At 45.9% G+C, this 12,798-nt stretch overlaps 1 protein-coding gene across 3 annotated transcripts in view; it reads left to right on the top strand.

Annotated features, from left to right (window-relative positions):
* The window catches only part of Kif26b (kinesin family member 26B), a 428,644-nt gene that overhangs the window by 351,876 nt on the left and 63,970 nt on the right, over positions 1-12,798 (top strand). For all 3 annotated transcript variants that reach the window (XM_076914586.1, XM_034520916.2, XM_076914588.1), the window contains 3 exons: positions 4,692-4,898; positions 9,048-9,141; positions 10,283-10,545. In XM_076914586.1, coding sequence (XP_076770701.1) covers positions 4,692-4,898; positions 9,048-9,141; positions 10,283-10,545 — 564 coding nt within the window. The remainder of the gene's footprint in view (positions 1-4,691; positions 4,899-9,047; positions 9,142-10,282; positions 10,546-12,798) is intronic.

The following is a 12,798-nucleotide window of genomic DNA, read 5'->3' on the forward strand; positions in this document are numbered from 1 at the left end:
GGCCTCAGATTTTCAGTATCCTCCTGCCTCTGCCCCCAAGTACTAGAATTGCCAGCATGTACCACCATGTCTCACTAACGAGCCTATTCAATCTGCCTCTGGTTTTCCTTTGGGGGAAGTTTCTGTACTTGGGCTCAGGATTCCACAAACATGAAGTCTTAAAGAAAGCCCTGGGATACTGAATGGCAGTTTGGGGCAGTTGCTGCATCTAAGCCTTGACCAGTTTCTACTCAGCTAATTCTTAAAAGTCTGTGTTAAAAGAATTAGAATATGGCAGGGGTATTAAAGATTGGAAAGATACAATGGTTGTATCTAAGGCTATTCCCTGGGACCCTGAGTAGGAAAACCTTCTTACCAAGCATCGATTACAGCTAAGTGACTGAGTGGTTCCTTGTCTTGCTCTTGTCCATGGATGGCTTTCACTGTGGGTGTTCACATGAGGAACTTCAGTGAGAGCGAATGCAGGGTTCTTTGTCCCTCGTTGTCTGGTATAGTCTTTCCAATTGGTGAGGTACCCTTTGAACTGTGAGCCTGCTCAAAGCCCTCCTGGGTGTCATAGCTGAACCCAGACCTCCAGGCCAGCAGCTACTGGGAGAGAAATAGACAATAGAGTCTCACTAGGTCTGTGCCATGTTGACTAGCAACCAACAACTGTGTCTGCTGACCTCGTGTAACAGTGATGGCGAGGGACGGCAGAGCCCGCTCCTCAGTAGCCTTCAGTAAGCTGGGTGGCAGCCAGCTAGCACCTTCTCACTGATGAAGGGTGTGTGCAGCCTGAGCGAGTGTATCACAATCCGTTTCTCTCCTGTCCACCTGGAGGTGATGAAAAGATTAATGAGCACGACATAAAGACAACAGCCGCCCTGAGCAACAGCTGTCTCGCACCAACCATGAGTAATTAAACAAACGAGGCAAAGTGGCTCCCAACCAGAGGGGCTTTAGTCCATGCTGACAGTCCCCTCTCTGGGTGTCTACCCCTCCTTTCCTACACTCAGACTGTCCCTTTAGCTATCTGGATGCCATTGTCCCAGGTCTGTTCTCGGAAGTGACTGTGGTCTTGACTCTGAGGGCTGAGCTAGGCTGACTGTGTATGGCAGCCCCCTCCTCTGCAGGAGGAACAGAGCAGAGGGCAGGGTCAAAGATGTTGCCAAGAATCCAACAGTGTTTGTAACAAAAGCAAGGGCTGCTGGCAAGAAGTCCGAGGAACTTTCTTGATCAAAAGTGGTGTCTCTTAAGCTCTTTAATTACGGAGGATTAAGCAGGAAGCAGAGTGCAGGACTAAAGGAGTAATGGCAAAAAGGACGTGAAGCAGAAAAACCCAATTTCCTTTCTAAAAGCGGGGGAAATCCTCCATTTATTTAAATGACTGGCAGCTCTGAGTTCAATGGTTTGGGTTTTTTTTTTTTTTTTTTTAGAACTGTGTATCTCCTTAGCAGGACATAAGGCAGGGACTTCAGCTCATCTGCAGAAAAGGGACCGAGTGCTTCATTAAGATGCAGGCATATGCTTCCCCTTCAAATGGCTGCCTGATCCTGTGCCCGCCTTCCTTCTTCCGCACGTGGGCTTCTGCCTAGCTCACACTTTCATTCAACACCCCTTAGTTACCTAGAAATGGCACGCAAAATTGCAAAACAGAAGGCAGGAGGTCGTGTGGCTCCATCAGTTCTGCTTGGAGTGGCAGCATCCTTGACTTGTGTGGTTCATAGATATGTGGAGAGAGGCACTCACAGAAAGCCTGGGGGCCCAGTTACCCCTTAGAAGTAACTGCGTGGGTGGGTACCTGCTTGTAGCATATTGTCTGTGTAAGTTAAACACAGAGTTAAAATGAGTAGAGTTAAAATCAGACTGTAGCGAGTAATGAGGAACAAGGACATGCCCCGGTGGCAGATATATAATCATAGTGGCTATTGTCCTGTATGCAATGACTGTGCAACTCCAAAGTGCTGTCCTGGTAGGATCTTAGTCATAGCTTGTGCTTACTCACTAGCCCTACTGTAGTGTCTGTCCTGTCCTCTTTGTGCAACGTGGGACCTAGAATCTAAGTCAAGGCATTCTGTAGCGTTATCATCAGCATCATCATTGGAAAAGAATAGTCTATCAAGGTCCAGAGGAAGACCGGTGAAGAGAGCAGAAATTGAGTCCTCTGTGTACTGTGTTCCACATTCAGCACCTCACACAGCAACCAGCACAACTCTCACAACAGTTTGGTAGTCAGGCATTGTTACCATTCTGATGGGGAAAGTGAGGTGCAAGAAGCTTGACCATAGGAGTTAGAAGCTGGAAGGAGAAAAACATAGAACCTTAAAGATAAATCTGGCTCAGCAATATCGTCCACAGGTTTGGCAACAAGATGTGTGTCCTAGTTACTACTGTCAACTTGACTCAGCCTAGAATCACCCACCTAGACTCTCAATTGAGTTTCTTTGTCAGGTTTGTCTATGAAGGATTGTCTTATTATTAATTGATGCAGAAGGGCTGAGGCCACTATGGGTGGCACCATCCTCTAGCAAGTTGTCCTTGGTTATATTTAAAAAAAAAAAAAAAAAAAGCTAGCTAAGCAGGAGCCAACAAGTGATTCAGAAAGCGAGCCAGCAAACAGTGGTCCTCCAAGATTCTTGCTGCAGTTCCTGCCTTGTCTTCCCGCAATTATGAACTGTGACCAGGAAATATAAGCCAGATAAATCCTCTCCTCCCCTAAGTTGCCTTTAGGCAGAAGTCTTATTACAGCAACAGAATGAGGCTATAACACACCGCTGTGTGATATCCATTTCCTCCTGTAAAATCGTGACAAGAGTGCCCATGCTCTGGGTCATCAAGGGAATGAAATAAGATCATGCAGATGATGGCACAGGCCTTGCATAACACAACGCCTCGCCTCTAAATGGCAGGAAGTTTTCTATGGTCTCCCATAGGAGAATCACATTTTGAAACCTGGAAGGCCAACCATGCTCTACCACCGTGAGAGCTGGCCTTCGATTCACACTGGAGTATGGATTATAAGGAGATGCAATGGCAGGGTATAGTATTAGACATCTGATGAGCCTGGTACCCTTGGAATTATTCATGATTACACTTTGTACAATGACGTTTAGTCCCCAGGCCTCAGCAAACAGGGGTGAGATGGACAGGCAAATGACCTCAATCCACTGTGCACAATATGGACTATTCTGTGAGCATTTCTATGCATTTGAAATGCTTTGTTAAACCATGTACAACTAGGGGCTTGGGGGTGGCTGGAACAGTAAAGAACTTTCCCTGGAAGCTTGAGGATCAGCGTTTCAGTCCCCAGCACCCATGTAGGTTGTAAGTGGGCATGGAAACCCACCTATAATCCCAACATATGGGAGGCAGAGATAGAAAATCCCTGGAGCAAGTAGATTAGCTATCCTAGACTAATTGTCAAGCTCCGGGTTCAAATGATAAACCCTTCATCAATATATAAGGTGGAGAGTGGCCAAGGAAGAGACTCAGCCTCAGCCTCTGACCATGTGCACAAACCTATGCACAACCACATACTTGTACTCACACACATGGGGACCCATACGCACTCACAAAAAATGATACCCATGCCTTGCCCCAGCCCTGCTGGATGGTTCATCAGAACCAACAGCTAGTCAGACAAAGAGGATAGGAGTTGAAAAATCATCCTCAGGCATTCACAATTTGCCACATTATCGCACTAAAATGATCTGCCTCTGCAGCTGTCTGGCCTGCCCTGTGCATTACGTATTCTTTATGCCTAGCATAAAGTGCTGACACATATAGATACTCAGAGAAACTGACCATCACATGCTGACTGAATAAACAACACAGTAAAACAATGGCTGAGTCCAAAACCAAAACAACAACAACAACAACAAACAAAGCAGAGCTAAGTCGGTCGCCCAGGACCATAGCCTCCAGATCTGTGCTGGTCCTCAGCTTGAGTTCTGTGTACCTTAAGACTACAAAGCAGATGGTTCATTTCTGTGATGGCTGCTGTCCTCGGTCATGGGGCGGAGCAGGGCTGGTCTCAAGCACTGGAGATGCTTATGTTCCGTGACTCTGAAGGTGGGTTAGAGCATACTCCCCCTTGATTCCAACCGAGACATGCTTTCATCCCCACAAATGAGGCTTCTCCGCGCTCACATAATGGGACCCCAAATAACATGTTGCAAACGAACCCTTTATCACACTTGCCCCTTGGAACAAATTTCAAATACTGGCCATTAAAACCAGGCCATTTCACAGGGCTTTAATGATGACACTAATAACTGTGGATTTTTGTCTCCCAGAGCCCTGATGAGCCGAGCTGGGGAGTAAATTATGAAGCTAACTTTTATGTGCATGGTTTATTGATCTCTGAGCTTCAAGGGAACTGCACCAGCCCCTATAGCCTGACAGTCCGGATTAGCTTTTCATCTATATAATTGGGCCACCAGGGCACAGTTAATTTTTAATTTATATTAATAGGAAGACAAAGAATACAGTGCACCTTCTCTGCATTAAAGTAATGGACATATCAAAACATTCCACCTGGTAATTATAAATAAACCATCCTTCCCATGACCCAGTGAGGGTTAGCTTACAGATTCATTGTGTATTTCACTATAATGTATCATGAGAAAATTCACCGCTGCCATGAATATTTATACCACCTCGTGCAGAAGGCCACTCCCATCATTCAGTAGCCTGCTCTTTGGTTTTAACAGGTGAAAGTCATGCTGCGTATCTGTTCCGCATCAGCTCGAGATACCTCAGAATCCAGCTCTTTCCTGAAGGTGGATCCACGGAAGAAGCAGATCACCCTGTATGACCCCCTGACTTGTGGAGGTCAAAATGCCTTCCAGAAAAGAAGCAGCCAGGTTCCTCCGAAGATGTTTGCCTTTGATGCGGTTTTCCCACAAGATGCTTCTCAGGTGGGTTAAAGTCCCCTCAGGACTCACCTAGTATTGATTAAGGGGGTGTGATCTGGTAGGGTATCTTCTGGGACACTCTGATGTACAAGTTCCTCTATCCATATCATTATGTTTGGAAGTCATTCCAGCTCCACAGAATACCCCAGTTCTTCTGAGTTACTGGTATGGTAGTTTCCTTGGAAAGATCTGGTGTGTTGGGATTTCAACAAATTATATACTTAGAGGGCTGAAGAAATGGCTTAATTGGTGAGGTGCTTACCACAACCCCGAGGATCTGAGTTTAGATGCTCAGCCCTCATATAAGCTATACATGGTGGTGCACACTTGTAATAGGCTCCTTGGAGCTCACTGCCTGGCTAGTCTTGACAAATGGATGAGCTCCAGGATTAGTGAGCAATCCTGGAGAAAGAGGGAGAGAGAGAGAGAGAGAGAAAGAGAGAGACAGAGAGAGAGAGACAGAGAGAGAGACAGACACAGAGACACAGAGACAGACAGAGACACACACAGAGATAGAGAGAGACAGAGACACAGAGATACAGAGAGAGACAGCAAGATAGAGAGAGACAGAGACAGACACACACACACAGAGAACACCCAACATCAATCATGTGTGAATACCTCTGCATATACAGAGACATGTATACAAAGACACACACACGTACACACACACACTACTATTTTAAAGTATATGTTTGGGGAGAAATAAAAACAAGGTGGTTACTGATAAGAAACTAACTGGAAAGGTTGGAAGTTATGGGGTGACTGTAAAAAAAAGTGCTGACAACACTTTTAGGATTCTCCTCCTCCCTGGGCTTTGGGAGGCCATATCACAAGAGAAAAATATTTCAGGTGACTGGATTAAAGTCTCATACCCATGGGGAGAGAGAAGGCAGGATTATAGCCCCAGTGAGGAATCAGAGTGCTCGGTAGGGAAATAGCATTGTTGAATGCCTGTGGCCAGAGTCCGTAGAAGAGCATGTGGCATCAGTCAGTAGTTGCTGCATGACAAGTAAGGCCTTGGGTAACTCCTCAATGCCAAAAATAAATTAATCTATTTATCTGTGAATTATGCACATCATAGACAGCTGGTGACCTGTTTTGTCTGCATTGTGGCATCAGGGACCCTAAGCCTTTCTGAGAAACTTTAAGGACTTCCCAAGCCTTATGTAAAACTTTTCCTAGTATGACAGTTAAGGCTACAGCTGACCCAAGGATCAGGGCACCAGCACCATTGGTCGGGAAGCTCTACATCGGTGTCTGGAGGTTTATCCTAGGAAGATAAGGTCCTTTGTAGCTAACATTTTGTAGTTTCTCTTCATTTCAATTTTTATGTCATACCATCCAATGGGTTCGGTAATTTAAACCTGACACCAGGGTGAATAAATTGCCTACAGATAATTTAATTAACAGGTTAAAACTTTTTCAAAACTATCTGGGGTGGTTGTAAGGATTCTAAAGCATGCCCTAAATTAAGCTTGGACTATTAATGAGTTTTAGATTTATTCCAGGGAAAAAAAGAGCCATTTTTATTGCCAATCTACACTTCTTAGTTGGTTCCCAGGCTGAAGGTCCTCGAAGCTGCATGTTCAGACTTCAGAATGTTGTGCTTTACTCAGGCTTTTAATGGTATATATCTCTATGTATATCTGTGGTTTTCAAGAACTTTCATCTCCTTCAAGCCATGGGCTCTCCCTTGAAATCTTTTGGGTAGAAATGGACATTATAAATTCTTTTCATATCACAGACAAGGAAACTGGGACTCCACACATAATCTTTGTCACCTCAGTTCCTGTCCTAAGTGGAGATCTTCCCCAGAGCCCACCCCCTCCCCCGTAACTGCAGTGCATCGTGTTCCATAGACCATGTCTTTGACACACCAGTACTTTATCTCCTATTTCCTAGCTCTCTGGGTCTCAGTGTCCTTATATGGCAAATGTGTGTGTCTCGTTAGACTGCTATGACAGCAGGTGCTCAGTGGACTTCGTCTGTCTTAAGTGTCATTATGATTCTTAATGTGATATCACTGGTTGTAGCCAGTTCAACCCCACAGGATCAGCACCCCTTAAGCCTCAAGCCACAAAACACAAATTTGCAGTGTGGCTTTGTCTGGGTCACCTGTTCTTGCATCTGTATTGTCCTACACTATTGGGCAGGCTATCCTAGGTTTGTGAACATGGCGGTGTCCAGGGCATAGATAATGCTGGCTCAGAATTGAGCTGGCACTATCATTTCCACTAGATTCTACTGGCCCAGATTCAAAGCGTATCTCAAGTCCTTGCCTATGCAACAGCTGTCATTATGGTGGACCCAGACATCTGTGAGTTCTTTCTTCCTGGCATTGAGTAACAATAAGAATGGTCCTTTTCCTTCTTGTCCCTAAGAGCTATCCCTGTTACCCTGAAATAGCCTTGGCAGCTTTGACCACCCACTGTTGGTAGAAACTTCTGCTAGATATGGCTTAGGAGTAGGTGGGGAGAACTGAGACCTGTGTGTGAGCAAAACCTTGGGCAGAGCTGTCCCTGCCGTGGTTGTGTGGTCAGGAAGGCTTCCTGCTGCTCTGGGCCATAGGGAAGGACAGCAGGGAGTTTCCAGGGCTCACTGTCAGCCCTTAGCAATCCAACCTAGGCCAATGTCGGGTCATTCTCTTCTCTCTGAAGAGCTAAACAAAAGCCCTACAGGAGAGTGTGTGGACCTCCCTGTAGCCTGTGAGGCCACTCCTGTGTCTTCACTGCCCCTTGTCCTCTTTACTGGTGACTCCAATGGCAGTTTGTTCTAGATATAACCAAAATTCTCCTTAGTGTGTTAAGATTCTCATAGTTAATACCACCTCCTTTCACGTTAAAGACGGGCTTGAGGGCAGTAACTTCTCCCTGCACTGGAAGAGTCAACTCTGGCCAAGTCCAGACAACGTCTACTGTTCCAGTCTTGGCTTCAGAGCGACATTGGCTCTTGTCGCATCAGTCCTGGAAGTTGTGTAAGATCTCATGGTCCTCACATAACTCTATCCCTCCATCCCTTGGCTGAGGGTGACCCCTGAAGAGCTGCTGAGGCGACCACCCCTGAACAACTGACATTGCTGGGAGTGTGGTTTTTCAGTTTCAGATTGGAGAGAAAATTGATTTCCCAATACTTAGATCCATTGCACAGCTGCATCATGGAGTTGAATGACTACATTCATGGCCCACGCTGCTTCCTTTCAGATTCCCACTGGGAGGCACATTGCTCCGATGGCTGGAGAGCCCCAGCATCTGGTGGCTTTCAGGGCCTCTGTGAGCTTTGACACCAGCCCTGAGACAGAAGTGACAAAGTACTTCTGTCCTCCTGCTGCTGCAACAGTCTGAGATGCTAACTAGAGATTTTCCAAATTTCTGAGGTGGTCCACACTGTTGACCGACCGTATAGCTTTAGTTTGCAGCATGCACAGTCACTGAGCATCAATGGAGAGACGCAAAGAAGTCATTGAGAACCTGCTCTCGGTGTAAAGATTGTAATAATCACACCGAAGATGAGGCACGCTCAGCTAAAGAGTACCCCAAATAACAAACACACTGACGTGTGGCCAACTGATGCTGTTTACAGTGTGAGTGTGTATATGGAAAAAGAGGTTTTTAAAACTCAGATGTGAGCAAAGAAAGAAAGGATGGGAGGGAAGCAGATGCATGTCTAGATGCTCTCAATTCTGTTAGAACAAAGACATTCCTCAGGATTTCTGTTCCGAGTTGGAAATCATGTTTTCCTCTCTAGTATGACTAGCTTGTTTGAGAAATGGTGTGTGTGTGTGTGTGTGTGTGTAAGGTTCTGGTAGACAGAGGGCCAGTAGAGGAGGATTGGAACTAGGAATGCCAGCTGACAGAGGGGACTAGGATCCAGACCCCATCCCATTCTCTCACTGCAGCCTGCACCTACTATAAGACTAGAGAGTTCTATCAGTTAGTGGAAGAGAGGTTTGTAGTCAGTGTGCTTCACTGACTACAAGAATAGAAAGGGTAGAAGGGCCCCAATGTTTCTAAGTGGCAGAGGCTGGACCATCTGGGACTGTGGTGACACCAGGACTCTAAGCCCCAGGAGGGCAGAGTCACTTCTATGTCATCACGGTGCTTTAGGTGCTATATGGTGCATTTACTGAATGCCTTGTCTTGTGTCTTCCAGGCCGAAGTTTGTGCTGGAACTGTGGCTGAAGTCATCCAGTCTGTGGTGAATGGGGCAGATGGCTGTGTGTTCTGTTTTGGCCATGCCAAGCTGGGTGAGTGGAAACTTGACCTCTTTTGCTGCTCACTAGGTCACCTCACTTGTGTTTCGATATTGGTTCTCAATGCAAAGGGCAGCCTAGTTCCCTTTTGGTGCCAAACTGAATGAAAAAGAACAACCATGCCTGATGTTAAAGCAAGTGTCGGTCCTAAGTGGACACTTATTCCTGTAGGACAGCTTCAAGTCCAAGAGGCAAACAGCTGGATAATGAGGTCAAAGGTCGAGGTCAAAGGTCAAGGTCATAGTCAAGCCCAGGAAATACAGAAGCAGAGAAGGTATACATGTCCTGAACAGGGGATGTCTGGGAAGCAGATTCGGGTGGGTAAAGTCGAACAGAGTCCTACATGGGGGAAGCAAACCAAAGATGTCCTTGGGCCAACATCCAGCCCTGTAATGAGTCCTCCCTGTGAGGAATCCTCCCTGTTTCAGCACTTGAGAAAGGACTAGCAACAGCTAGCCCTGCAAAGGATTGGCTTAAATCTCCCTATACTTTCTTCCCAGTCCTGGCCTCTTTGCCCCTAGGCCTTGTGTGACACACAGAAAGAGTTAGCAATTTGGGAAGCTCAAAAAAGTGCTTCTCCGTAGGAGAGATCATCCCAGAGGCCTTGGAGAGGACACAGAGACCCCTCTCCTGTGACAGAGAGCCCGTTCCACCCCATCCCCACTCCTTTCTTTACTTCCCGATCAGAGATCAAAGCAGGGGTCCAGATTTTAATGGAATTTGCTTATGCTATTAAAAAACCAAAAAGCAAACCAGCATTTAACTTGAGAAAGGATATAAACCACGCATGTGTGGATTTAATCTGTGGGGTGGCTGTAAAAAGGACTGTAATCGTGATGAGAAGCCCCAGCTCCCTACTTCACGTAGAACACTGCAGAAGGCAAATAGCCTGTGATGTTTGAGGTCCTCTGCAAGGTCCCTTGTGACTTCACCTTGTCATTTGTTTGGGCTCTCACATTCTTTTATAGCTGTTTCACCCTCAGTACAAGGAAATGTTTGCTACTTTTCTGGTCTTTTCATTCTTTAGCTCGCCTTCTTCCCACTCTGCCACGCCTTCCCTCTGTGTCCTCGGCATTGGCTTCTTGAGGCTCTAATGAGTGATGTCTGTGTTTCTCTCTTCCCCCTGCTCCCACAGGGAAATCCTACACCATGATTGGAAGGGATGACTCGATGCAGAACCTAGGCATCATTCCATGTGCTATTTCTTGGCTTTTCAAGCTTATCAATGAGCGCAAAGAGAAGACGGGGGCCAGATTCTCAGTCCGAATCTCAGCTGTTGAGGTGTGGGGCAAAGAGGAGAACCTTCGAGACCTGCTGTCTGAGGTGGCCACGGGCAGCCTTCAGGATGGGCAGTCCCCGGGCGTGTACCTCTGTGAGGACCCCATCTGTGGCACACAGGTGACTGCTTTGGAAGCCTGGCTTAGGTGGGGGTGACTCCTCTCTACTTCAGAGGATGGGGCATCTCAGCCCTGGAATCACTTACCATGTAAACTGGGAAAGGCTTGTGAGTGTTTACTTTAGAGTGGACGGGAACTTTATGACCTGCAGCTGTGGGGCCATCTGCTCACACAACCTAAATATTTGTACCTTGAATCTTATTGACAATGAGCAGGGACTGCAATTGTCATAGCATTTGGGGGGAGATTGAATCCACTTTCTTGACACCTCTTTCAAGAATGGGAAAAAAGTACAATCTTTCTTTTGTTTAACAACAAACTGAAATATTTACTGCTCTGCACAGATAGCTGCAGCCATTACAGGGGCTGTTTATGGCTCTATAAACTGTGTTTCTGGCACTTCTTTACAGCCGGATTAGCAGTGCTGTGGGAAAAGCTAGTAACTGATTTCTAATTAGAACCATGATATAATCGTTACATCTATGGAAGCCAAGAGAAGCTCGCGTTTGTGTTTGCAGGAAGTCAGGCCTGTTAGGAGGGTCTTCCTGCTGTTTAACATGGGGATCTCTCTAGGGCTCCCCTGATTCATACCCAGAAAGTCAATTCTGCCAGTCTCCTGCAGTAGGCTTCCCAAAATGCCTCATGTCTTAGATAGGTGTCTCTGATAAATACCTGGCTCCCACCAGCCAGGTCATTTCTGTGGCTGAGGATACCCCAGAAACAGTATTATACCCCATTTATCAAAGTCTGGCCCTCTGTCTAGGGTACCCAGACCCTCCCAGTTTTTTTAGAAGTTTCTGTAGTGTACATCAGCATTGTCTGGAAGACTTGTTGAAACTGAGCATTGGGCCCTCCCCAAGTTTCTGATTCCACTTGGGGTAAAGCTCACTACCCTGCAATGTGCTTTTTAACAAGTTCCCATATGATCCACAGAGCTGCCACTCTGAAGTGTTAGCATTTGCTCAGATGTAAGTGCACAGACTCCACAATGGAAGCAGAAGTACCCAGACCACCACTCCTGCTGCAAGCATGGCAGGGCTCAAACATATGTGAACTTAGGTTCATTTTTGAGTCTATTAACAAAGGTTCTCTTAAGTAAAGATCTGTTTACCAAAGGCAAATAACATGAAGAAAGTAATGGCCTCTTGAAAGTCTTCTTTAAAATGACTATAATTCTGCAGTTTAAGTTTGATAGTAAGTTCAAAAGTACGCATCTGATAAAATCCTTTCCAAGTTCCAGGATTTTAAAGCTGATGTTAGCTTTGCAAATCCTGCCTGCACCAAATATTGCTTCTCACAGTTTGAAATTATAGGTATGGTTAAAGTCAGAGTAGAAAATTGTCATAATTTGTACCAACCCAAAGACATGTTGCAAATCAGTTCTTTGAAAAATCAAAGCTAAATCAGGCACGCACCTGCTGTGCCAGCATTCAGATCGCTGAGGAGAGGAGATGTGGAGTGTGAGGAAAGCAAGAACTTGTCTCAACAAAACCCAAAGTAGATTTTCTTTTTCACCACAAAAGGGACTGCTGGGATTCAGACCCCGTTCTCACCAGATTTAGACACAATGCCCGCTGTGTCTTCTCTAACCGTGTGTGAGTTTGCCCTAAGCATAAATTCAGGAGCTAAAACAAAACCAGATCTCTCTCTAAAACAGATGAGACCTGCAAGTACTTAGGTGCTTGTTTCCACATGGCTTTTGTACATGGGTCTGTTGCTGTGATAAAAGACTCCAACATAAGTAGTGTGACGGAGTCTTTATTATGACTTGAAGTTGAAGGGAACAGGCCAAACCAAGGCAGCAGGAGCCTGTAGTAGCTGATCACATGGCATTCACAACCAGGAAGCAAAAGTGAGTGAATGCCTGCTGCTGCTGAGCTCTGTGTCTCCACTTGCACAGCCCAGGATCCTGGCCAGGGCACTGCGCTGCCCTCAGTGGGTCTTTCTACCCCAACCAAGCAGTCACGATAACCCAACAGTCAGATCCAGACGTCCGTCTCCTAAGCGATTCAAGATTCTGTCAAGTTGACAGTTATCACTAGACATCATACATGTACTTCTTGTTCACAATCATGCTACTAAATGTGGCCCCAAATCAGCTTTTACTAAATAACTGAGAAATTGGAAATGAACACTAGGCAACTTCCTTCCTTCTCCAATGTAAAACCACATTTCACCTGTCTCCAATATAATCTCTAAGGTCAAAATCCAATCACAGCTCTCATGTTAGAGGATGAATGGTCCAGGATGTTGG

This window comes from Arvicanthis niloticus, chromosome 16, assembly GCF_011762505.2.
Source record: "Arvicanthis niloticus isolate mArvNil1 chromosome 16, mArvNil1.pat.X, whole genome shotgun sequence".
Lineage (NCBI taxonomy): Eukaryota > Metazoa > Chordata > Mammalia > Rodentia > Muridae > Arvicanthis > Arvicanthis niloticus.